General features: G+C 42.6%; 2 protein-coding genes across 2 annotated transcripts; both read left to right on the forward strand.

Moving 5' to 3' along the window:
• The first annotated feature begins 416 nt into the window (after positions 1–416).
• On the forward strand, positions 417–11,215 carry EIF5A2 (eukaryotic translation initiation factor 5A2). Its single transcript, XM_063131985.1, has 5 exons — positions 417–503; positions 3,498–3,679; positions 5,420–5,524; positions 6,957–7,088; positions 8,145–11,215. The coding sequence occupies exons 2-5, from the start codon at positions 3,515–3,517 to the stop codon at positions 8,202–8,204; spliced, it is 462 nt and encodes a 153-aa protein (XP_062988055.1). The 5' UTR covers positions 417–503; positions 3,498–3,514; the 3' UTR covers positions 8,205–11,215.
• Positions 11,216–16,851: 5,636 nt separating this feature from the next.
• On the forward strand, positions 16,852–19,459 carry RPL22L1 (ribosomal protein L22 like 1). The gene is given in 3 exon segments (XM_063131919.1): positions 16,852–16,980; positions 17,564–17,685; positions 19,123–19,459. Coding segments are annotated over 3 exon segments (396 nt in total). The 3' UTR covers positions 19,268–19,459.
• The last annotated feature ends 6,126 nt before the right edge of the window (positions 19,460–25,585 follow it).

Genomic DNA, 25,585 nt, shown 5'->3' on the forward strand with positions numbered 1-25,585 from the left:
GCGATGAGCCCCCACGTGCACGATGAATGGAAAGTGCGGGGGAAGGCGGCGGCGGCGGTGGCTGCCTCCGGCTCAGCCACGTTGGCGCAGGACAATGACGACAGCGGTAGACGTAAAGTAAAACCTCTAGGGGGAAAAGGGGGAAGCGGAGGGAAGAACAAGAAGCAGTCATGTGATGAAGGACACTGAGCCCAGGTTCGGTCTCGCGCGCCATGTAGGCGGGACTGTTGCGATAAGCAGCCAATGGCCGATGAGGATACCTGTACGGAGTGGGCGGGGCAGAGGGCATTTTGGAACGCGGAGCGCGCGTGCTCTCCTCCTTACTCCTAATCGGCACGCCGGCCAGCTGAAGCATTAAGATCCTCCAACCGCTCCTCACGTTACCACCCCCCTCTCTCTCCACACACACACACACACACACACCTTCCTGCTTTCTTTCCGGCTTCTTCTGCGCGTGCGCGTTGCTGCGACGCTCCTCTAGTCCTTTCCCTGTGCGGCGGAAGGTAAGTGGCTTGCCTAGTGCGGGCGCGTGCGGCGTCTCCCTCGTCCCATTCAGCCGTTGGAGGGAAGGGGAAGCGCGCGCGCCAGTGTGTGTGTGCGCGGCTTGGAATCCTCTCAGGCCGGGGAGCGGGGAGAGGGCCGGGCCTGACTCGGCTGTGAGGTGCCGGTTCTCGGCGGCCTCAGGATCCGCGCGCCTCCTGCCCTTTCCACGAGGCCGGCGGGCGGGCCCTGCCGAAGCCTAGTCATGAGGGGCGCGTCCCTTCGCGGCGCGTGTGAGGGGAACTAAAAGTTCGCAGCCTTTTTACTTCAGCCTCCGACACCCTCCACATGGGCTGGACTCCAGCACCCATCTTCCCCAGCGTCTGGTCGGGGTGCGCGATGGGTGTTGTAGTCCCGACACATCTGGACGACGCCGGGTTGAAGGGGGGCTGTTCGCCTTACTCCGTTCATAGCCCGCTGGTCTTCCGTGGAGCCCAAGGTGGGCCAGATGGTGGAGTTCACAGGCGATGGGTCTCGCATCCAGGCGACTCATCAGTCCCAGACCTGCTTCGCTTTAGTAAAGTTGCTGTATCATGTGCCTGCGGATCGTTCCCCGAGGCTTCCCTCTGGCGCTCTGCTTTTCCCACTCGGTGTGCGCAACTATGGAAGAGGGAATTCGCCTTGCCGGGGCGCCAGGCGCTCTGCCTGCCCGAGTTGTCTCCTTAAAACCGCCCAGAGAGTTTCGGCTATTGGGCAGGATAGAAATGTAATCAATGTTGGAGCCCTCATCGCTTTTCCTCAGTGGTTTTCCCTTCTCGTAGGGGTGGGTAGGACCGAACTTGGCCTAAGTGATGCTCAAGCACCTGACAATTCGTTTTATTTAAATATCTTATCCTGCTTTCTTAGTATTCATATGCTAGTCCTCCCAAGGCAGCTCACATCATAATAAAAGATCAAACTTATCCTAATATAGCATATAAGTTACAGCCAGTACTAAAACAAAATGGGAATATGATCCAGTTTTAGCCTTGGAGCATGCGGGGTGGGGGGGTGGGGGTCTGCCCATAGGTTCACTAGTCTGTCCAACATGTTCGGCTCCATTCATGGGCACCCAAATGACTCTGAGGAGATCACAATCTGTAGGAGAAGATTTGCTTCTCCAAGCAGCTAAAATGCAGGCGCATGCTGCCTCTGAACACAGAGGTTTAACTCATCTCTGCTAATTCTCAGTATGCCTACTTTCTATGAATGTCTGTCTGTCTCCTCTTATGCTTATCTACCAAAAGTCTTTGGGCTTTCCTGCTAGGCACTGAACACATGCCCTCTTATGGCAAGGTAACCGTGTAAAAAGAAGGCTGTAAAAAGAAGGCACGTTGCTTTTATCTTCACAACATGTAGAAAAGGCCATTTGCCATGCAGATGAGAAGCAATGCCTGCTAACATTCTAGTCTTCGTGTGAATCTGGAACAGGCCTGTTTGCTTTTGCACTTGGCCCACAAGCTGCTGCTTTCCTTACCAGCCCACTCATGGCACACCCTTACAGTTTCTAGACAGTGATGAGTCGGGTTCCTGTGAGATCACCAGATAATAATTAGATCTGTTTCTCCTGCCAAAACTCTGAACTATCATGAAGTCAGAGTTTTTGCAGCTGATTGGCCACTGTATGAACAGAATGCTGGACTAGATGGATCTTTGGTTTGATCCAGCATGGCTCTTATGTTATTATTGTTATAGCCAGACTCCAATAACATTCCAGTAAGTGTGGCACTCTGGCCTAGCTGTTGTTAAACTATAAATCTGAACATACCTACTTTAAATACCTTATATTAGTTTTCCATTTGATTTTTGTACTATCTTTCTTCACTGTGTTTCTTTTCTGGCCTGATGATAATTGATTCAACTGAAATATTATGAAATTCCTTTAGTTCCTACTTTTTCTCTACATCGCTGTGGGAGGGCATAGCCATGAAAAGATTATAAATAAATTATAAACAAAATTATAAATAACTAATATAGCTGCCAAAAAGGCACTCCTGAATAATGGGAAGCTTCATGTTGCTACTGCCCTCATAATAATGGAAATCCCCATTCCCTTGTAAGTTAGCTGCATTGGGCCTGTTCAGACAACACGCTAAGCCATGGTTAGGCCTCTAACCCGTTTGTAGCAAATGGTGAATGAGTGTTTAAACCATGGTTATGTAGCCACCATGGTTAGGAATAGTTCACATCACATGCTAAGCCATAATATTTAGCTCAAAAGGCTTAACCGGTTCTGGTGAACCGCCCAAAGAGCTCCGGCTATTGGGTGGTATAGAAATGTAATAAATAAATAAACCAAAGTGGCTAAGTGTGTTTTCTGAACAGGGTCATTGTACAACAAGCAGCCCCAGGGAGATGAAGCTCTAGTATTCCACTGCTTCATCATACCATGCAGTCTGATTGATGTGTGGGATGCAGGTTACAGATATCACTGCTGCAATGTGAAGCTCCACCAAATAATTGGCTTTTGGCAGCATTCATTCAATGTTCATAATGTTTGATTTAGAACCTGGGTTTATAGCAGCTCATCTGCAGAATTCCACTAGAATTCCAAGCCACAGCCAGTTCATTAACTGCTTGGAATTTTTGCATGCCTTGTTGCCTGCAGTTGGCCTGCCTGTTCAGGATACATTGATTAAACCATAATATGGGGTTTGGGACATCTGAGAGTTGTCATCTATTGCTGTTTCCACAAGGGTGCCGTGACCTTGGACTGGAATTTTAGGCTGTGTACTCACAGTAACATACATGGGTCAGCTAGCCCATATAACCTGTTGTACTTGCAGTGATCATAGAGATCTATGGCACTATTCTATGCTAAACTGAGCAAAATATTTGTGTAATAGTGAATGTCCATAATAGCCCAAGTAGTGCTTATGTGCAGAACATTCTGTAAAGATTGTACTTAGGTAAAACATTTGTATTATGTAATTGATGGATTAAATTTATGAAATGACCAAGAAATGTCTATTTTGTAGTATTTTCTATTCAAACTATGGCTGATGAAGTGGACTTCACCACTGGAGATGCTGGTGCTTCTGCCACCTACCCAATGCAGTGTTCTGCACTTCGCAAGAATGGCTTTGTGGTACTGAAGGGACGTCCCTGCAAGATTGTGGAAATGTCAACTTCCAAAACTGGCAAACATGGTCATGCCAAGGTAATCTTTTGGAAAAGCTGCCTTTATTTCTGTTCTGGAACACAAACATTCCCTTCCATGAATATTATCTTACTAAAAGCTGAGTATTAGTATCAGTTGTGCTACATGCAGAGCTAGCCTTGGATAACTTGCCACTACTTGTCCTTATTTCTTGCCCGCCTCTCTCTCTGGATTGAGGCAGGGAACAATATCAAATATAAAAAAACTAAAATATATAAAACTGATTAAAAACATGTAAAAACATTATTAAAATAACAGCCAGGCATTTTAAAATTCGACTGGGTAGTCCTGCTGGACTAAAGATCAGTCTTTATAGCTTTTTTAAATTCAGAAGACTGTTGAGTTGGCAGATCTCTCCCAGCAGGCCATTCCACAGCCTGGGAGCGGCAGAAGAGAAGGTCCTCTTGGTAATGAGCGTCAGCGTAGTTTTCCCTGACTGAAGTAAATTCTTCCCAGAGGACCTGAGTGTGTGGGGCGGATTGTACGGGAGAAGGCGATCCCGCAGGTAGCCTGAACCCAAACCATGTAGGGCAACCAACACTTTATACTTTACCCGGAAACTAATTGGCAGCCAGTGAAGTGATTTTAAAATTGGTGTATATCACACTAATATAGCAACAATGTTGGTGGTTTTATTAGGTCCTTGTAGTTTATTGTTTTTAGCTGTTTCAAACTTTTAAACTTTGTAAAAGGTTTTATGTTATTTTTTTCCATATTGTCCTTTTGGATTTTCTGAACTGCCCAGAGAGCTTTGAATTAATGAAATGAGTGAATATTGAACACCTAATTTAATAGCAAATGTTTAAAGTATATGCTGCCCCATATGTTACAGCATTACCTCAATATTGTATCAAATTCCATAGTGGCACACTGGTGCAATTCAGGCATTGCATTCTAAATCTCTAAAACATGATTTTGACGAATGAGAATAAGTTGTGGGATGCTGTGCTCCCCTTTTCTCTGGTTTGTAATAATTCTAATCACAAATCAGCAAATGAGGGAGGAAAATGATTTGCACAAGAGGTGGAATTGAGGGAATCTGAGTACACAATCTGGTCTTCCAGTCCGTGGTCTGCATTGAGCTGGTTAATCTAAACTTTAAAAAAATCACTAAAAGCTTGACTGAGCTTTACCTCTGGAGCTTGTGGAATGTCCTACACAAATATGATTTTGATAGTTCTCTGGTGGATATCACCTTAGCATAATAATTATTAGGATGTAATAAGCACACATAGCTAGCTTGGATATCAATAATGGGCATTTAAACACTTTTATCATGCACAGGTAGATAGTAAGTTACCCAAGGCCATGCAATGAGTTTAAGGTTCAAATTGCTGCTTAACTGTAGGCCTCACACCAAAATGCAACAGTCAATGTTAGACTAAGTTTTGAGTATCAGTATTGTCTTCTGTATTAAGCAAAGAATTCTGATACTTGCTGATAGGTCTGAGTCACTGAGAAAGCAGGCCTTATATATGACAGACATTTCTTCATTATTAACCCTGGGAATGGGCAAAATGGCTTTATAAATTGAATTAGGAAGTTTCCTTAAATCAGAATATTTTCCAGTTTTAGTGTTTATGTGGATGCATGTTAGTTGTTGCTAATTGATTTCTCCCCCTTTCCAGACACCTTTTAAGTGAAAATAAATCTAGAGTAACATTATAGAGGCATCAAACGTTGTGTTTCGAACATAATATTCCTGGTACCCTAAATGCTTGATTCTGAACATTTTCCTAGGTCCATCTAGTTGGCATTGATGTGTTCACTGGCAAAAAATATGAAGATATCTGTCCTTCTACTCACAACATGGATGTTCCAAATATCAAGAGGAATGACTATCAAGTAAGTATACTTTTGAGTCTAGATCATTGGTTCTTCAACTCTCATCATCCCTGTCCATTGGCCATGCTGCCTGGGGCTGATGGGAGTTGGTCCAACAGCACTTGGAGGACAACAGATTCCCCACCCCTGGTCTAGACATACTAGATGTTTCCCTCTAATCATTACCTGATATACTACAAGCTGAACTTCCTTGATTCAAACGCCATACTTTAGGCTATCCAAGGACACAACTGAACAAGCTAACAGTGTCAGACTGCCCTCCCCGCCCCACACACACTCCATAGAGTCCCTACCTCTGACATACCACTGTCAGATGCAGTTCCTGGTGTAGCTGCTGGGCAGTATCAACTTCCATCGGAAGTTTTTAGATTATTACACCTGCCATTAAATGATTATTCTGCATTTACTTTGTGTGGTGGTAACCTTGATCATTCTGATAGGAAGACCTATAAATATACATTTAAGAAATACTAATAAATAGTTTCAGCTAATCCCAAGCATTTTACTGTCTCCAGGCTGTAGTGCCTAGCTGGTTTTGGAACAACTAAAACCCTGACTATGTTCCCATGTCTGTGCATGATACTTCTGTGTAGTTCCTTGCTTTGATTAGGGATATTCTAAAGTGTTTCAGTGTTCCTCAAATGCTAGTCCTAACACAATTAGGCTTAAAAAATTGAATAGCTTCTCAATTCTAGTTTAAATAACTAGTAATCTTAGTAATTGTTCCACTGTTTTCTTACAAACCCCACGTGAGAGCTATTGTAAATACACTTTCTAACAGCCTGATTCTATGCAGACCTTGAATGCGCCACAGCACATTGATTTCAGTGGACTCAGGTATGGTAGCTCTGCATAGGATCATGCTGTAAAAAGTGCTATGTTAAGTTTTTGCTAAAGAGAAGTAAAAGTTTCAAAATGGGCAATATCCTACTGTGTCATTGTGCTAACACAAATTATGTTACACTAGTGTAAGGAACCTCTAGCACCACACCAGTAACATTAGCTTTTGTAACTGTTTTGGGGGGAATCCCAATGAGCAAACTAACACTTAGCATTGTGCTAGTGGTCCTTTACGTGGGTGCAATGTAATTTGCATTCATGCAAAGACACAGTAGGATTCTGCCCAATGTTTAAATCCAGATCTGGTAATGTATTAACTGAAGCATCTTGAGGTAGTTTTCAGTCTTTTGAAACTACCTGACAATTGTAGTTCATCCCAGAGGGAATTTCTCAGTCTCTTGACAAAAGCTGATTTTGTTAGAAAGTGCTACCAAGGACAGCATTTTAGCTTCATTTCATTCATGACAAGCTGTGGTTTATATTGAATAATCCCTGCGCTCAACACATTTGGTCTAGCTTCTTCAGGTAGCTGTAGTCGTGTCAATAAAGAATCTAAATTGAACCAAGATTATTTTATAAAAATATCTTGCAGCTGATCTGTATACAGGATGGCTACCTCTCTTTGCTGACAGAAAGTGGTGAAGTTCGCGAGGATCTGAAGGTGCCAGAAGGTGATCTAGGCAAAGAAATAGAGGGAAAATACAACGCAGGTGAAGATTTCCAGGTAAAACATTAGTGGATGAAGGATTTCAAAAGTTGGTTTTTAGTTGACATCCAGCTATCTTGAAACTATTTTTCCTGTCCTGTACTTTTTTCTGCTGCCAACAGTTGGCCTATAATTTAATAGGGGTGGGAAGTGGAAGGGATAGAAGGAAATCTACATTCCACCCAGAGCTCTACTACAATCTGTTATACATTAGGCTTATTTTTCAATTCATCATCCATTCATGCATTAAATACGTTGCAAATCTGAAAAAAGCTATAGGTGTATGCCTTAAATGGTCTATAGCTTACATATTAATTGGAGATACAGCTAGGAAAGTTTTGGGTGCTGTCTTTTATTATTCAGTTGCATTTTTAAAAAAAGACATGGCTCTGGCTTCCTTTTCACATCCAGTGACTTAGTTCGCATGATCGAAACAGCCTATGTGACTTATCCAGTGTGTGCCAAGCAGAATTTGTGTATTCAACTCCCTGCCCACGGCTTGTTGTATCATGTGAATCCTTGGGTTATGCAGGGGTTGAACATCCCTCACATAACCCAACAACAGATCATGGGTTGTTTAACACTCTCATAAGCCATGTTCCCAGGTTCACATGATACAACAAACTTTGGCCGAGCGTTGATGCCCACCGTGGCTTATTTAAGCCACAGTGAGCTATTCGATAGTCTGAACTTGTCCATTGTCAGAATGGCAGGGTGGGTTGTGGATGCCTGACATAGCTGCTGTTCTCTATCATTGGGCTGAGTGTGGGAATTTACATTTTTAGTAGTTTGTGTCTTTATTTAAAATACTTAATCCACTTTCCTATTTTCAGCTGCTGATAATAGAAAGTTACTAAGTGACTGTGTACTCAACTCAAGCTACTGCTTTAGAGATTAGCTTATTTTTATATTTTTGTATTATATGCTGCCCTGAATGTTTGCTTAATGATAAAAATAGAAATACTGGTGCCAGAGCACAAGTAGCACTGAACTACTGCCAGAGCTACATTTGTTGCAAACGTAATCTAACTAGCTGAGTTATATGTAACAATTTTCTTTTCTCCCCTCTTGTAGGTGTCAGTCATGTGTGCAATGAGTGAAGAATGCGCTGTAGCCATAAAACCTTGCAAATAAGACCATCTGGATTTTAGCAGTTGCTCAGGTCCCAGCAATTGCAGATCTTGTATTTTAGTTCTGATTATCACCAAAGCTATAACCTTCACTAGCAACCTCGTGTCTTTGTTTGAAAATAGTGCTGACTAATGTTGCAAGCCATTTGGCAATATTGAAATTGCTGAAGTTCAAGTGCTTACAGGAATGGCAAGGCAGTCAAAACTGTCATTTTAGATCATGAGGTATTAAAAACTAGTATGCTTTGCTCAAATGAGACTGTATAGCAGTGCCAATACCAAGGTTTGTGTTTAAGCAACAAATAGCATTCAAGTACAAAATTTTAAATAAATGAAAATAACAAATTTTATCTTAAACATGGAAAAAATGTGGCTTGCACTGAACAGTGAATAGTTATTGAGCTTAGAGACAAGGGAACTCATGTGATCAAAATGCCAGTGCTGATAGCCATGTACAACAAACTGTATCTCTGTAGTCTTGCTGGCTCACTCTTAACATGTCACCATTTGCCTGTGATGCAAACATCCAGAATATTGGATGCTTTCATACTATGGTTAATAGTGCACAAAAGCGCGGGGTGTGTGTGTGGGGAGATTCACTAGAGGCCTTTGATTTCAACATGGGAGTTCAGCCACTCTTATAATTTAAAAGAAGGGAATGCCTCAAGTGTTTCAGTATTAGGCATACATGTTTTGGATTTTAACTCCTTAGTTTTGTAGCACAAGTAGACTTTTTGACTTCTTTTTAGGAATTGGAGCAGAAGTACACATACTGGCGGCTTGTATGGAGGCTACATTTGAACCTTGATTCACCCAACAGAATTTAGATCATGGGTTGTCTAATCTTGTAAAGAACTATGACAAAGTACTCTATCAGACATGGGGACATCAGGGCTATGTTATAGGTCACTGATCTAAAATCTACTTGTGCAGGACTTGGTAACACTGAACAGGCAAATGCCTAATCACTAATACGCATATTGTCTACTTGATCTTCCACTTGGAAGATCATGCTTCTGCTTAGTTAGCATTTGGGGAAACCTAATTACTTAAATTTGCCTTAAATGTTGGTAGCAACTGACAACTTGAACTAGTGACTGGGTTCTTAAACATGCGTAGTTCATTATTGGCAGCTTTTGGGGGGGTGAAAACAGGATTTTGAGTTTCAGTTAGGAATATGGTTGCCGATAATCAGTGAAGTTAGACTAGAGGTGTAAATAAAGTGCATCAGGGTCTTGCAAGTATCTATGCAGAGAAGGGGCACAATACAGATTGGTTTGGCAATAAACACTTTTGAACAAAGCACAGTCTTGATATAATGGTATGTAACTACATGTTTTGAGATCTAGCTCCTAGAAAGCTGAAGGATTTTAGCACATTGTTAGAGTCTAATCATGTGAGTGTTCCTAGATAGTTGGTTCTTAATATTCACGGTAGGAATGGGAAGTTCCAATTTCAAACATTGACTCCATTAGCTATTATCATTAGTCATGATCAAATGTCATGCAGCTATCTACCGTGCCTGAGCAGCTGAGAGAAGTACTGGTATATTATCTGAAGAGTCCTAACATCTTACTGCTTGCATCATCTTAAGGATGCATGCAATGGAAATGACTTGAGGCAGCTGGCTTAGGGAAATACTTTACTTAAAATGCCCCTCTACCCTTTGGGAAAGGCAATGTCTTAATTTCAACTTGGCATTTGGTGATCTAGAACCTCAGGATATCTAGGTTAGATGGGGAAGAAATGGCATCTGCTAGGTAGGTCATAAGTATGGTACAGTTTGGCATACAGCTGTGCAATCTCATTACTTCAAACTACGGTATTTACAATAAGACAATAGCAAAGCCATTTCACTTGTGGAGAGCAATCTTGTCTACAAACCCACCAGGTTTACAATAAACTAACTTTGCTAATAAAAGCTTAATGCTGTATTTTTCAGGTTCTTTAAGCTATTTCAGGGTAATCACGTTTCTCTAAATCCACTTTTAAATAGTTTTTACTTTGTGGTGGGAACAAATTGCATTTAGTTCTTAAGGGCAGGCTCAAGTTCTTCTAACAAGCTACAAGCCAAAATGAAGGCTGAACAACTCAATCCTGCTGTTACTTTTTAAGGGTGCAAGCTTTCTTGTTTTGGGTCCATGATGTTCTTGTTTGGTGTGCTGTAGGTTCTCTTGCCTCAAATGTTAGGGAATTCTTTTTTAAACAACCCAAATTTACCTCTTGGATGTTTTGTCTTGTGTCTTTGTGTTCAACAAAACCACTGCTAGTTGAGCCATGACTTGAATATACTCTTCTCAGGGCTGCTCTTGTGAAGAATTGAAAGAGCTTAAGTTGATTATTTTAACAAAGCTGCTTGAAAGTCTTACAGGGTTTTGTATTCCATAAATTTATAGCATGCCTATGATGCAAGTAGAGTTTTAGTATATCGAACCTTAATCTAAAGGAGTCAAAATATTGTGACCAAGCTATTCTAGTGACTAGATGGCATGTCTAATTGCAGTAAAGCTTTACGTGTTGGAATGTTGGCTGTGTCTAGAAACATTAATAGAACAAGCTGTGCTTAAATATTTCTTTCTATATAAAGTACAAAATTCTCATTCATTATATTTTAATCAATATTTTCCGCAGTGCAACTCAGACACTGATCTCTGTGGCTGACAGGAGTATCTAGGCCTTGTAGAACTCTGAACTCGCATAATCAGTGACTGTTACATTAAAAACGGACATATTATTGTAAACAAATGTGCAGAGAAAGGGTTTTTATATTTGCCACAAATGGATGTTCAGACAAGTATGCAATATACATACTGGCTAGTGAATGGATGCAGTGTTCATTGTACAAGAGTGACCTTGACTTTAAAAGCAAAACTTGAAAGGTTTGTACTTTTTCTGCATTTCTGTAATAGTGAAGTATTCATGTGTTAAGAGTTCTTTGGCTTTTAACAACTGTTTTATTGAAATGTTTGAATTATGATTTGGGTCACAGTAACGAGAATAAAGTTTAAACTTAAAGGTATTCGTAATTTATTGCCACCAACTGCTAGTCCTGGACAATTATAAATGTGCCTACTCCTATAAATTCTGAAGATGAGAGGATGTTTAGCTCCTTCACCATGTGCTAACAGGACCTCACCACACTACAGGGAGCTTAATTAACATGCATCTAATGATCGCCATTAATGTATTTTAAGAAGAAAAATATATATTATGTGATCACAGGGTGAACTTGGATACATATTTGCCTGATGGATGCTTGCAAATAGAAGGTTTTTTACAACTTTGCTTATTGCCTGTTATGATGGAGACAGTAGTAAAGATGTAACACTTCTGGAAATTTAGAAGTCATGGAAAGAACCACATTCCCTCCCCCCAGGTTTTGTGTGTGTGTGTGTGTTGGGGGAGTGGGAACAAAATTTGGAAAGAATGGAAAAATAGGTAATATTTACTTTTTTTACAGATTGAAAGTTACTTTGCTTGAAATTGTTTTGCTAATAAAATTTATCATTAAAATTAAAAGTGAACTCATTTGAGTGAACTATACTTTTATATTGAGAACACCTGCCATTGCATTTTATAAGCAAATCAAAATCACACATTATAGGTTCTTATTTTATGTATGACCAGAAGTAAGTAGTCCCTGAATCATCACCAGAAGCAGCAGAAAGAGCTGGAGGCAGCATCTGTTTCTGTTTGCGAGGCATTGGTTGGGGAGGATTTCAGAGAAGTCTGGTCTAAATATTTAGCTAGGGAAGACTTCCTTATTAGGAATGGTAGTCAAGCAATTTAAGAACCTCTAAACAAACATTACCTTTTGTAAATAATCCCCCCTTAATAAACATCTTAATTTCTGTTCATTTTGAACGCTAGTCTCTAGGGGCAAGGTCAATCCCATGCCTATGCCATAAAAGAAAACAGGCCACCGAGGGTTTTTTTTAGGTATAGAGGTATTATTTTGGTAGCAGTGGGTTAAAAGTCTTCTAGATAAGGCAGCAGGCCCTAACAGGTCTAATTTGGAACTTTATTAAAATTGAGTTTCATAGATCCAACCCTCAGTTTAAAACACACAAAGGTGGGGTACCTCACTGGTTCCATTGCATGTAATGGCAGAATAACCTATGGTGTATATATCACATGTGGGTTTTAGAACTATATTGACTGCTATAGCATCTAACCAAAACAATCCCAGAAACAGGACTCAGGAGATCAAAACACATGGCTAAGAATGCATATTTTCTTCACATATTCTATATACTGACTCAATATAAGGCAGCTTCCTATATTCTAATCTGTCTGGACCTACTGTCCTTAAAATCCAGTTCACATGCAGAATTTAAAAGATGAAAGCTTTCATCTCTGCATCCAACTCATGCTTCTCAAAAGCATTTTGAGAAGTCCAATACTCTTGTCTTATCTCTTGGGGCTGCTGGGAGGGCTAGAATTTAGGGCACAGGCAAGCAATCTGGTGCTCTCATGATGTTTTAGACTACAATTTTCATCAGCCCAAATGGATCCCTTACCATTGGCTGGGGCTGATGGGGACTGTAATCCAGAACACCTGGAGGGTGCCTACCCCTAGGGCCTGATTATTATAAAACACTGTTGTGAAAAGAAACCACTTTCCTCCACCCCTGCCTGTTCTGAGGTCTTTATAAAGTTTCCTGTTTGTTTATTTATTCCTATTCCTATTCACCACTCTGGTCTCGCACGTGGAGAAATCGGCAGGGTCTCGCTATTTACTGTTTTACTCTGTACAGCACCATGTACATTGATGGTGCCATATAAATAAATAATAATAATAATAATCTCCCATCGGGAATTTCTACAACCCCATTGAAATTGCGGCCACGTGGACAGAACAGCCACTGTCTGAAACACAGATAAGAAAGAATGCATATATTGTCACATTTTATTTCTAAGATTACAAGTCTATAATAAAAATACAGCTACCTATATCCAGCTTTCCCCAAGTTTGCGCCCTCCAGCTGTGTTCGATAGTTGGCTAGGGGATGCTAGGCGTTGTAGTCCAATACAGTAGGAGAGGGCCTCAGACAGGGGAAGGCTGCCTATATGGCATTTACAGGACCTACCCATAGAGATAAGAAAAGAGTACTCTGCACTTCTAAACACACTCACTAGGAAACAAATCTTATTGGACGCAATGGACGTAGTGCTGAGTAAACCTATGCAGGATTGCGCTGCAATCTTCCAGGAGCGTTGATGGAAAAGTTAGCAGCAAAGTCTGTCGCCGCTTTAATCGCTCCTATCGCTGATTATTTCTGCAGGCGTATTGCTTCCATGCAGCCCCTCTTAACAGAGATTGTAGGGGATCACAAATAGTACCGGAAACTAGGAGCGCACGAGTTTCTCTACCTTTTTTCCTTGTCTCCCTCTCTACGCCGGACTTCCCCCCTCCCCGTCTGCGTGGCTCACGCCGTGCGCAATTGCGTCACAGGCTGATAGCTATAAAGCCCGGGCCGCGAGGAGGGTTCGCTCTTTCAAGAGGTTTTGCCAAGATGGCTCCGGTGAGTGTCTTCGGGAGCAAGGCCTTGCGGGTGGGTGGATAGACGGCGGGCAGGAGGCCCCAATAACTCCCTTGGCTCGCTTCTTTCCGTCGTGTTGTGCTGGCTGTGGCTCCGGGGCGCTTTAAAGCGACATGGCCTAGAAATCGCGGTCATGTTTTTGACGGGAGCGGAACGGGGGAGCAGCCGCTGTCTTTTCCTACCTCGCAAGCATGTTGTGTGCGGCTAAGGCTGAGCTCCTACGCACACTTAGTTGGCAGTAAACGCTATTGATTTCCTTGTGACTTATTGGGGCCTCGATCCCATTCCCCTTTCTGAGTAAGCCCCTTTACTTCCCGGTAAATATGCCTATGGGGGAAACGTGGATTTGCCACCCTGATCTCCGTGGAAGAAAGGGGGGCGCACACACAATTATGAAATAATACACCTGCTACAAAATAAGTAGCATCCAGGACACACTGCTCCTTTCCCTTTTAAAAGAACTAGGACTCATTGGCAACTGGCGAGTGCATCACTCATATGTTTTGGCAGAAGTTTTGTAGGTGAAGCTTTGCCTTGCATGAAAATGCAGTGATGAGGAAAGCTATCTCTGTTGGACAGTTTTACCAGTTGTGTTGCTGATAAAGGCATAAGAGCTCTGCCAGGATAAAAATGGCTTCTGTGGGTCGTACCCAGACCATTCAAACATCCCTGGTGTTGAGTAAAGTCCCTTATTATTAAAACCACCTTCAGAGCAATAGGAACAGCTGCCTTACCCTAGGCCAGTCCATGGGTCTGTTTGACAAGGGTTGCAAATCCTGACAGGCAGCATCTCTCCAGAGTCTTGCAGAGATCTTTCACATCACTTGTTTCCTGATATTTTTAACTGGAAATGCTGGAGAACGGACCTGGACTCATCTATGTGCAAAGCATGTGCTCTGTCACAGATATGATCCCTCCCTTTTCCTGGTCAGAATTTCTCTTTCTGTCATGGGGTCAAGTGTCCCTCAATAGGCCTACATTATGAACTTCCAAATTAGCATTAAGTTGTGTATATTATTTGTTAGAGCCATTGTGGTGACTGCCAAATAATCACTGGAGTGGTGCTGCTCTGCTGCTAACCTGGAGTGCAGGATAGGGGAAAATGCAACCAGTAGTCAAGATTAATGATCTGGCCTTGATGATTTTGCTTGCTATGGCAAGTGAGTCCTCACCCTCTGGCAGCTTTAATGAAGTTGAGATGCCTTAGCGTTGGAGCTATAGAGCCGGGCCAGGATCATCCTGGCAATTGTGTGGTGATTCCCACCCTCTTCCCCAGCTCTACATTTGGCAGTGATTTGGTTGCTGTGTTGCAAAATGGCTTCGACATGCAGGGTGAAACCAACAAGCAGCCCGACAGGCAAGTCTCCTTTTCTACAGGGAAAGAAGATGCAGAGGTTACCTTTTTGGTTGTCACACAGTTAAGGGACTCAGAGTACCTACCCCTTGGCAAATGGGTGTCCAGACAAGCATCCTTCATGCCTCCTTTTACAATGGAGAAGGCAGGTGGTGCTGAGTGCTTTCTTTGCCTCTGCTCAGCCAAGGTATCCAAATCGTCAAGAAGGAGAAAAAAGCCGCCTATCACAATTTTTGACTTTTTAATCTAGTCTAGCCAATAATTGTGGAACTCTCTTAATATATAAAATTGTATTAACAATGTTATAAACACAAATACTGTATTTAACAATTCTCTTACATTGTAATGTTATGGATAGTATAAGAGACTGCACACTTAGATCTTATTTCCTTGTTCAGCATCTGTACATCTTCCACCTGTAGCTTGACATCTGTTGTCCTTGTTTTGATTGCTCTCCTCCCAACACACACAAACGCTACCTGAACTTTACTTTTACCATTCCACATGTTGCAAGTTGAGCGTACACTCGCTCATTTGTTAATATGCCCGACAATGGGAAGTTGTGATTGGCTAAAGCTCCCTTGGTACATGTATGTGTAACCACTACAGAAGAGATGGGGCAAGGAGGCTCTGGCTCCATTCCCCACTGCTTATTCCATCTCTTTTCTTCCAGCCATTTTGATTGAGTAGCACAGCTGATCCTCCCACTGCAACGTTGAGCTACAGGGAACCTGGTGGTTGTGGTCGCAGTTTGCATGGGGAGACTGCCCATAGATTTTGCCAGTGTTCTGTGTGAACCAAGGGTACAGCCTAGAATGTGTCCCTGTAATGCATAGGGGCAATACTGTTTCCAAATAAATGTTAATTGGTAGTAGTAACTAGTGATCGCGTCCAGTTCTGTATTTTTACTATTGTATATGAATTAGAATTGCATCTTGAGTTTCTGGCACCAAGGCCAGGTTGATAAAGAGATGGAGCAGGTGGTCATCCCTTTAGAGTCAGATAGGAAAAGCTTCCTGGTTTGGGAGGAGACCAGGTGGGAAGGAAGGAGGATTTTGTGTGTGAGTGAGTAAGAGACAGAAGTGGAGGAGTAACGAAGTGCAGCAACAGCCCTGGGTTCTTCCTTTCCTCTCCTTCAATCCATCTGTCCCTTGCACCTCCCTCCCCACATTCTTTCTCCTTCCCTTACAATCAACTGGCCTCTCTGTCCATGTTTCTTTTTCTTTTCTATCCTCCCAGCTTTCTGCGCCCCAACCTCATATTTCTCATTTTAACCTCCCACGTCTCATTCCCATGCATGACATATGCAGAGGGTGCTGATGGCGGTGTTGGTCCACCCAAAAGTTTACAGCACAAAGAGGAGTGAGGCAAGTGAAGTCCACCTAAAAATGCGTTGAACCCTGCTGGTTTCCCAACCTGCAATTTGAGGAATGTCCTACCAGATATCTGGACTTCAGACATACTGACCTGGTTCACACATAATGACGATTCATGGGTTCTTTAACCCCTTGAACTGTTGGAGCCACGTGGGAGTGAGTGCACTGCCTTCTGCTTTGCATCTGGTTTAGGAAGCAACACAGGAATGGCCTGTTCCTGGATTGTTTGATGCTACATCCAACCTAGAACTCTGGGTTTTGAGGGTCAAACAACCCAAGAGTTTTAACCCAACAACAAATGGTTGCTCCTGCATGGCCCTGACAATTGATGGGTTAAACCCATGAAGTCTAACGGGCAATACTGAAATAAAGTCATAAATGCTAACTTTAAGGCTGTGTTTGCTTTTCTTTTAGCAAAAAGACAAGAAGCTGAAAAAATCAACTTGCAAGTATAACCTCGATCTTACCCATCCTGTAGAAGATGGAATATTTGATTCCGGAAGCTTTGTAAGCAGTTCTGCTATTCACATTTGACTGATCTTTTTCAAACTAGTTATAATCCTTGAGAATTATTTTAAGGAAAAGAAATGTTAGACACATTTTTAGTTAACTTCATAATAAATTAGTTGCCCATCAACCAAACCGGCCTGTGGTATAAAAGCAAAAATCTTAACCATGGAAATCCTTATCCACCCATTAGTATTATCCACCTTTACTTTTGCCTGCCTGCAGTTGCCAGTGTTTGAGCTGTGAGATTGGGAAGCTACAGACTGAGGGAATAATTACTTACCTTGGGTTAGTGGCTCCTATTTGATAGCCAGATCTATTAGAAAACATGCAACCCATAGCATTTGGGATACTTTAAAGATCACATAATAGATATTGAGGTATATTGCATGGACTAAATTTTGTTGATAGGTATATTTGTATGTATTGTTCAGCTGAGTTTCATTTCCTTGGTTCTTGCATGATTTAATTACATTCTGTGACTGTAATAACAAGGATTGCTTGGCTAGGGTCCCTTCCCTAGTTCCATACCTAGGGCACCATTCCCTAGTGTTGCGATTTTTTGTTTTGTTTTTTGGATTAGGAACAGTTCCTGAAGGAAAAAGTTAAAGTCAATGGAAAAACAGGAAACCTGGGAAATGTAGTTCACATTGAACGCTTTAAGAACAAGATCACAGTGACATCTGAAAGGCAGTTCTCGAAAAGGTGGGTGTGTTTTATTTCATGCAGGATCCCTTTCTATTTTTAGCCTAATCCTGAAGGCCTGGGATGAATAACAGTAATTGGAGATATATTTTAAATAGATTGGATCTAGTGGTGGCTTTACCTTTAACACAGCCTTACTCGTCAGGGTGTCCTTCAGATGTGTTGGAGTAAGAACATGCTGGGGATTCTAGTCCAACACAAGACACCATGCTGGGGAAGTCTGCCTTAGTGGAAAGTGCTTCTGCTTGTGTAAGTCAGGACACCTATTTCCCCCCTTACCCACTGCAGCCCTCTGGAGCAGAATGTGATATGGCAAGGGGGATGAGAATCAGGAAAAAAGTGTGCCCCCTCTTTTGCAAATGGAAGCACTCGCTGTACCCCTCCAGTTGTTGGCTTTGCTGGCTGAGTTGATGTTAAGAGTTGGTGGTAAAGCCCCCATTGAAAACAAGCCTGTGTGGCTGTCGTTAAAATTTACAAATTCTACTTACTTGAAGTACCTGGATTTATTACCAAAAGTTTTATCTGCATTGCCATTAAGGGGTGTGAGTATCTGTATGTGTTTGGCAAAATCCTTCCCTCTCCCTTGATATCCACATACTATTGCCAGTTCTGTTCTGGAATGAGATCAGATTTTACCAGGCGACTGGAAGAAGAGGTAGTGCTGTTACATCGTGGAAAGCTGAGACAATTTGGCTTCGTAACTAGCCGTTTGATACTTTCCAAATATATGTGCTTAGGAGTGGGGTTTTGGGGAGCCTTCTTAAGACATTTTGATAATTCTTGGGCTATAACTACTTTATTAGTCAGATTTGGGATTAAATGTTTTGCTTATTACACTTTGTGCACAATTCTATCTCATGTAGTAATAGCATTTATATACAGCGCCTTAGTGAACTCAGAATTCTCGGCAATCCTTAGCATAATCCTACAAGGTCTGTTTTATCCCCATTTACCTGATGGGATCTGAGAGGATAGTGGCCATCTGATGAGTTCATAGAATCATAGAATAGTAGAGTTGGAAGGGGCCTATAAGGCCATCAAGTCCAACCCCCTGCTCATTGCAGGAATTTATTTATTTATTACATTTCTATACCGCCCAATAGCCGTAGCTCTCTGGGCGGTTCACAAAAATTAAAAACATTCAAAGTATAAAACAACAGTATAAAACCATAATATAAAATGCAATATAAAAGCTCAATGGCTGTCCTGCTGCCTCTTGAATGCCTCTAATGTGGGAGAGCCCACAACCTCCATAGTTCATGCCATATGTGAAATCTGAACATTGTGATTCACATTTCAATTTCTTATGTACGTTGCTATGCTGGCCCTGCTTATGGGTCAGAGACACAACAGATTTTCATATCTTCTTAGAACATCTGTCTTGTATCTTAGCAAAAGATGATATCACTCTTCAATCACTTGCCTTGTATGTTAAAGGTATCTTAAGTATCTCACGAAGAAGTACCTCAAGAAGAACAATCTTCGTGACTGGCTGCGTGTGGTTGCTTCTGACAAGGAGACCTATGAACTGCGATATTTCCAGATCAGCCATGAAGATGAAGAATCTGAAACAGAGGAATAAAATGAGCTTTTATGCAGATCCTTACTTTCCTTGTGCAGAGTGTACAAATGAACCATCTATTTATGAGAATACAGTTAACTTATTGCCAAATTTTAAAAGTTGTACACTAACTTAAATCTTCGATCCCTCTGGGCAACTGAGATTTCTGGCACTTCAAAAGTTGCATTAAAAAGCTGTCTGATGAACTGTAAAGATGTGATTCTCTTGTGAGATGGAGGCACTGTGTGTATGTTTTCATTGAAATTACCTTTATACAAAAACACTTCCACAGTAATATATTCATGCTTAATGTGCACATTCCTGTAGTGTGTGTGACTGATCAGTCTCCAATGAAAGCCAGAGTAAAACTCCCCACATTTTTAAACACAATCCTGTTTCTGAATTCCATTGCAGTATCAAAGTAATAGCTAAACAAGTGGTATACTTGAGTAAATCTAATATGTAGAATGGTTTCGGCTAGTAATAGATGAATTATTAAAGGAGCATCTGATTAGGTCTGAAAATCAGAAGCCAGTTTGCCTTCTAGTTCTGTTTCTTTGTTAAGCCAAGAGTCTTCTATCATTCCATACATGGGATGGGTTAATTCTGTCCCCAGGCCCGGAAAACACAAGGCATACAGCAAGTGCATTGGCAGAGTCACTTTTTCAAGCACAGTTTGTAAGTTCTATTAGTCTCCATTTCGGTTATTCGTGGAACTGCTTTTGTTGTTCTGCCAAAAGGTAGTTTAAGCTCATGGTTTACTAACTACGCTTATCCTGCCTTGACTACCTTGAGGTGGGTTACAAAGGTCTCCCAGATGCCTTCTCTTTCACATATTGACTAGATCCAGACCTGCTTAGCTTCTGCAAGGTTGCAGCCCTGTGTTCCCTGAGACCATGGTCCTGATTTAAAAAACACATTTATATCCTCCCTTTCTATAAATTACAAAGAAAAAGCAATCAAAACATCAAGACAAGCAAGCTGTATTAAAGAGGAGACCAAGAAAGCCTGAAGCAACACAAAAAATAATTTAAGAACTGACCTGAATGAGCGTGTTGAAATGAAAAACAGTTTGCTGTCTGGTTCAAAATGAAGAGTGAAGGGCCAAGTTTCACCTGGGAAACACTTCATCTTGGGCTTCAAGAGCTGAAAAGTGTCCCATCTCAGGAACTCCCCTGCTATATTTTTGCCTGGGGAGATCTGTGAAGTTGTCAGCCTCCTAGAGGAAAGTGAGCCTTGAGATACACTGGTCCAAGACAGTTCATTCTTTTCTATTTATGTAGTAAAATTTAGCCTGAGGGGGACACCTTAGATGCAAAAATCTAATTTGATGTGCTATCACACCCATACATGCCATCACCCCTACATCTTGGAGTTGTGTAATTCATTATACTTTTCTAGCATAATGGGACTCCTTGTGCCCTCTTATCTAGGTTATATATCAATTGAAGTCACCAATCTTGGGCTGGTGGCACATGTGGAGTTTTGAGAAAGTGTCATGGGTGTTGTCACAAAATGGCGGTCGCAGCAGACTTGGCTAGCCACAAAAAGCCCATTTCACAGAAAGGCAAACTGGAGAGGCTAAGTCATCTGAATACAAGGGTGATGTGGACTCTGACCCTCAGAACATGAGCTTTGAACTACAGTCTAGCTCCAACACAAACTAGTTTCCTAAAAAGGCAAACTGGGAAGGCCGAGAAGACCACTTGCCCAAGATTTAGAATATATCGCAGAGTTAGGATTCCAAATCCATCTCTTTGAGACTGTAGTTCTCTAATTCAGGATCGCTCCTCCCATCTGTTCTCTTTCTCCTTGTGCTCCCAGCAGGTCCATTCGTGCCTGGCTGCTTATTTCTCTTTCAGGCTTACTTCCCTCTTCCCCACACCCCTCAACGGCCTTCCTCTGTCAGGATGTACCACAGGCCCCCTTTACTCCTCTCATTGTACTTTAGCCTGTCCCAGTACCTCCACTTCCATCTCCCACTTTATCAGGTCACCCAGTTCTGCTGTCATTCTCTCTCCCCACTCCCTCTTTGCCCTCAGATGAGAAAACCCAATTAATCAGAAACCATAGGGTTGCAGCCATTTGGGGTGAGGTTTTAAGTTGCTGCATAAATACTATGTCACGCTCCCTGCTTTTTATGGGCCACCTGCTGCTTTTCTCTGCTTCAGCTGACCCAAACTCCCTGGGCAGCAGGTAAGTAGGCGTGTTTCTCCTCTTGCTATTTAATGGTTTGGCTTCCTTTGTGAGAATGGACATACACCCATGTCCTATTTGCAAGGTTCCACAGGCAGCTGGTTGGCTACTGTGAGAATGGTAATTATAACTAGCAGTGTGGGATATCTGCTTTCATACCTTCTTTTCAGAAAATCAAATAACATCTTTTAAAGGGCAGGTACCCACCAACCCAGACATTAGCAAAATAATAATGATGTTTAAAAATTGTAATAATACTGAATGCCTGTCCCTGAAGTAGAATTTACAATGTTTTCAACTAGATCAGTCCTGCATGTGGCCCTCGGCCTAATTTCAAAAGCCCTCTGTATGCAAACAGTTCAGGCTTCCCCTAGCAGCCTGGTATATAAGATGGAAGAGGAGAGAGAATGGGGTGACAGAAAGAGAAGTGGGTGACTCACCCGCTTTGGGCTCTGGCTGTGTGTGTGTATGTGTCAAATAGTAGTACACAGGGAATTCTGGGATTCCTCAGGTTTTGGAGTAAGATCAGTAGTGAACATAAGAAGAGCTCTGCTGGATCAGACGGGCTCCATATATTTCAGTATTTTGTTTACACAGTAGCCAACCAGCTGCCTGTGGAAACTCACAAGTAGGACAGTGCAATAGCACCCTTCCGCCCGTGTTCCCCAACTGGTATATAGACATACTGCTTCTGATACTAAATGCAATATGCGACCATCAGTACTAGATGCCTTATCCTTCATGAATTTGTCTAATCCCTTTTTAAAGCCATCTAAATTAGTGGCCATCACTACATCTTGTAGCAAATTCTACAGCTTAACTCTACTGTGTGAAGAATTACTTTTATCAGTCCTTGACCTTGAAGCTATCAGCCTCAGATGACCCCAGGAGCTAGGTAGGTGTGTGTGTGTGAGAGAGAGAGAGAGGGGGGAGGTCTGTTCTTATTCACCCTTTTTCAAAGCTAAGCAACCTTTGACTCCAACCCCAACCCCTTGATCATTTGGGTTGCCCATTTCTGCACCTTTCCCAACTCTACGATATCCTTTTTGAGGTGCAGTGACCAGCAGTGACTGCTGACTCACTGTCCTGGCTGACCGACTCTGTGTATAACTGTTACCATACATTGCCACAGGGGTGTGCTGTAGGCCACACTGTTCGCATGAGGCTGCAGTCAGGGAGTTGTATTCCCTAGATGGCTGCACCTCTTCAACCAGGTGCAGGCCAGACCTGCTGACGTTTTTTTTCCTGAGGGCAGGAAGTACAGTTTGTTTCTAAAACAGGAACTAAAAGGAGCCCCGAGTTAGCTCATGAGACACAGCAGTGCCTGCTATGGAAAGTTAAGCATTCCATTCTTTCAGATCCAGCAGTCCAATGATTTGCAAAGTGGCTGTGGAAAGAGGGTTTGAAATACACCTTTGGAAATAGAATTATGCCATCATGTCAGACACAATGACCTCTAAGCCCATCAAAGCGCAGGAACCTCATGCAGGGTCAATACCTCCTATTCCTTTCAATATCAAGGCAAGAATATCCAGGGCCTTGTCTTGACAATGACTGCTTTGCTGCTCATTCCTTTGAAACTGCGTAGCATTGCAGCTGTGGGGTGGGAACGCTAAATTTTAATTGCAAGAGGGAGTGCAAGCTGAAAAAGCCACAGCACTGGTGGCCATTCAGTTCATTGAGCCCTCCTCCTGCTATCTGCCCTGCCTTGCTGGCTTACCGCGACCTACCCTGGGCCTTGATCCACCCCTGGGAATGCCCCCAGCTTGAACCTGAAGTGGGGTCAGCACCAGCAGATGGCAGAAAGTAGGTGGTGACCTCGCAGCAAAGGAAAAAGCCATGGTAATTCGGCAACTTTTAAAGCACGTAGTATCGGGGGGGGGGGGAGGCTCACAGAGGCTGCAAGTTGGTGGCTGTGTTGTATAAATGACGCAGCGCCACTGTGCAGCCACTATGGGGGTATACAGGCTTTATAGACAACCCCAGGAATCTTTCCGAGATGTGGAGCAAGGGTGCAGCGGGGTTCCTGGTGCAATCTGCCCTAGCATGTTCTGGAAGCATCACCTTTGAGCCCTGGCTACGCAAGCCATGTTGATGGTGGGATGCTACCTTCATCAGCCAGAGAACCAAGGGCTGCTAGGAGGCTTCAATCCCTTGCCACCCAAGAAGAATATCATGGCAAGGGGGAAACCAACTACCCTTGAGAATAAAAGTACGAGATGTCTTGTTAGAGAACTTCCAATAGCCCCAGCTCTTGCTCTTTAGTACAGCTGACTTTTGCATTTTTGAAGAATATACACTTCTGTGGGTGTGTATTTTAAGTGTTTAAAGTTGATTCAAGAAAGCGCCATCCTATGCATGTTTAGACAGACAAAAGTCCATCAAATGCTATGCTGGCTGGCGAATGCTGGGAGTTGTAGGACTTTTGTTTGTCTAATCATGCACAGGATGGCACCCTGAGATGTAAATTAAATTCACCACTAGTTGGCTGTATTGCACCGTGCTGCTGCTAGTGCTACCAGTATTAACACTAATCTGCTAAATTGTTTAGAAAGCAGACTTTAAAGGGGCACAGTGGTATGACATGCAGGCTGCCTATCCACAAGGAAAGCTCCAGGGTGGGTGCACGGTGGCACTGCATCGATTATACCATGCAGCAGCCACCTTGCACCCACCCCAGGGGTTTCCCGTGATGCTGCAAAAGAAAAAAATCTGGGGACTTACTCCAATTTTTTTTCCTGGAGCGAGGCGAGTATGGTGCTTCTGTCGTTTTCCCTCATTCCAGAGTCATGGCAGAGGTGGATGGCGACCCCTGAAGCAGCAAAAGTGCAGGGTTTTACTTAACACAGTGGCAACCAACCTCCGTATAGGCAGCTCCAACATGTTCCGGAATTAAAAACTCAGGCAAACAAACTGGCATTTTTGCATATAAAAAGTGTAAATGTGGACAGCATTAAAAGGAGGAAATTGAAAATCCATGGAGCATAGGGCTATCCACGGCTAGCATAGGAGGCGTCAGACAGACTCAGTCCCTGCAAGACGCAAAACAGATTTCAGGTTTCACTGAGAGCTGCTGAGACAAAAGTAGCAATAATGTCTTCTCCCCCATGTTTTTGAAATATAAAATCTAGCAGTGACACCTATTGTATCTAGCAGACACAGATGCCAACTTGGTTGATTGCTTCATTCTTGGAATGTGATAAAGACTTTCTGGAAATCACACTCAGAGCTGCAGGCAGGATGTCTATGTGTGTGTATGGGGTGGGAGGGGAGGAAGATGAGATTCCTATTCTGGCTGAATGAGGCTGGAAGTAGACAATAGTATTCCAGGAATTTTAGGCTGCAATCCAATATCCATTTACCTGAGAATACACCCCACTGAACTCAATGGACGTTAGATGTGTTTCTAACATGCAGTTAGATATAGATATTCATGGGGATTGTGCCGTTAAAGTAGCTGGAGAGAGATTTTGCTTCTCATGGTGTACACCAGAGATGGGCAGAAGGCAGATATACGATTATACAATAGATCATCAAAGATTTTTGGCTTCTAATAGTTTTAACAATGATCAAAAAATGGCTTCTCTCCCCACCCCTCTAAATTAGGCAGTTAGACTCTCTGTTCTGTCAAAATTCAAGTATAGATTTGTACTTGTATATGCAGGTCATCCCAGTGTGTGACCATTATGGGGTGCAGTGGGTAACTGACACCGACTTCTTCAGACACCATTTTGCATCTGTCTCCAGTCCCTCAAGCCACCATTTTTTACCATGCTCCAGATGGAGGACCTCGGGGTTCCATTAAAAATCAAAATGGATCTTGCAAGCCTGAAGCCTTCTCACCGTGGTGTACCCTATATTTCTTTTGCCCCACTGTTGTATCTAGTCAAACAGATTTTGTGGGGTTTTGGGAAGCATTACAAGAAGAGGCAAAAGTAGGTGAGTGTACACCAGAGGTGGGCAACTTTGTGGCCTTTGAGAAGTTATGGCCTACAATTCCCATCTAGGCAGTGTAGCCAGTTCTGAGGGATCACAGGAGTTGTAGGCCAAAACAGCTGGAGGGCCACATGTTTCCCACCCTGATGTACAACTTTAAGCATCAATTCCTCTTCACACTTTTTCAGCTCTTAGAAGAAGCTATTT

The sequence above is a fragment of the Elgaria multicarinata genome, chromosome 8, assembly GCF_023053635.1.
Source record: "Elgaria multicarinata webbii isolate HBS135686 ecotype San Diego chromosome 8, rElgMul1.1.pri, whole genome shotgun sequence".
Lineage (NCBI taxonomy): Eukaryota > Metazoa > Chordata > Lepidosauria > Squamata > Anguidae > Elgaria > Elgaria multicarinata.

Excerpts from the sequence above, each read along its gene's own strand:
- EIF5A2 (XM_063131985.1), top strand. The coding sequence starts at position 3,515 with ATGGCTGATGAAGTGGACTTCACCACTGGAGATGCTGGTGCTTCTGCC. Across the intron at positions 5,525-6,956 it reads TCAAGAGGAATGACTATCAA|CTGATCTGTATACAGGATGG; the intron begins GTAAGTATACTT and ends AATATCTTGCAG. Across the intron at positions 7,089-8,144 it reads ACGCAGGTGAAGATTTCCAG|GTGTCAGTCATGTGTGCAAT; the intron begins GTAAAACATTAG and ends CCCCTCTTGTAG.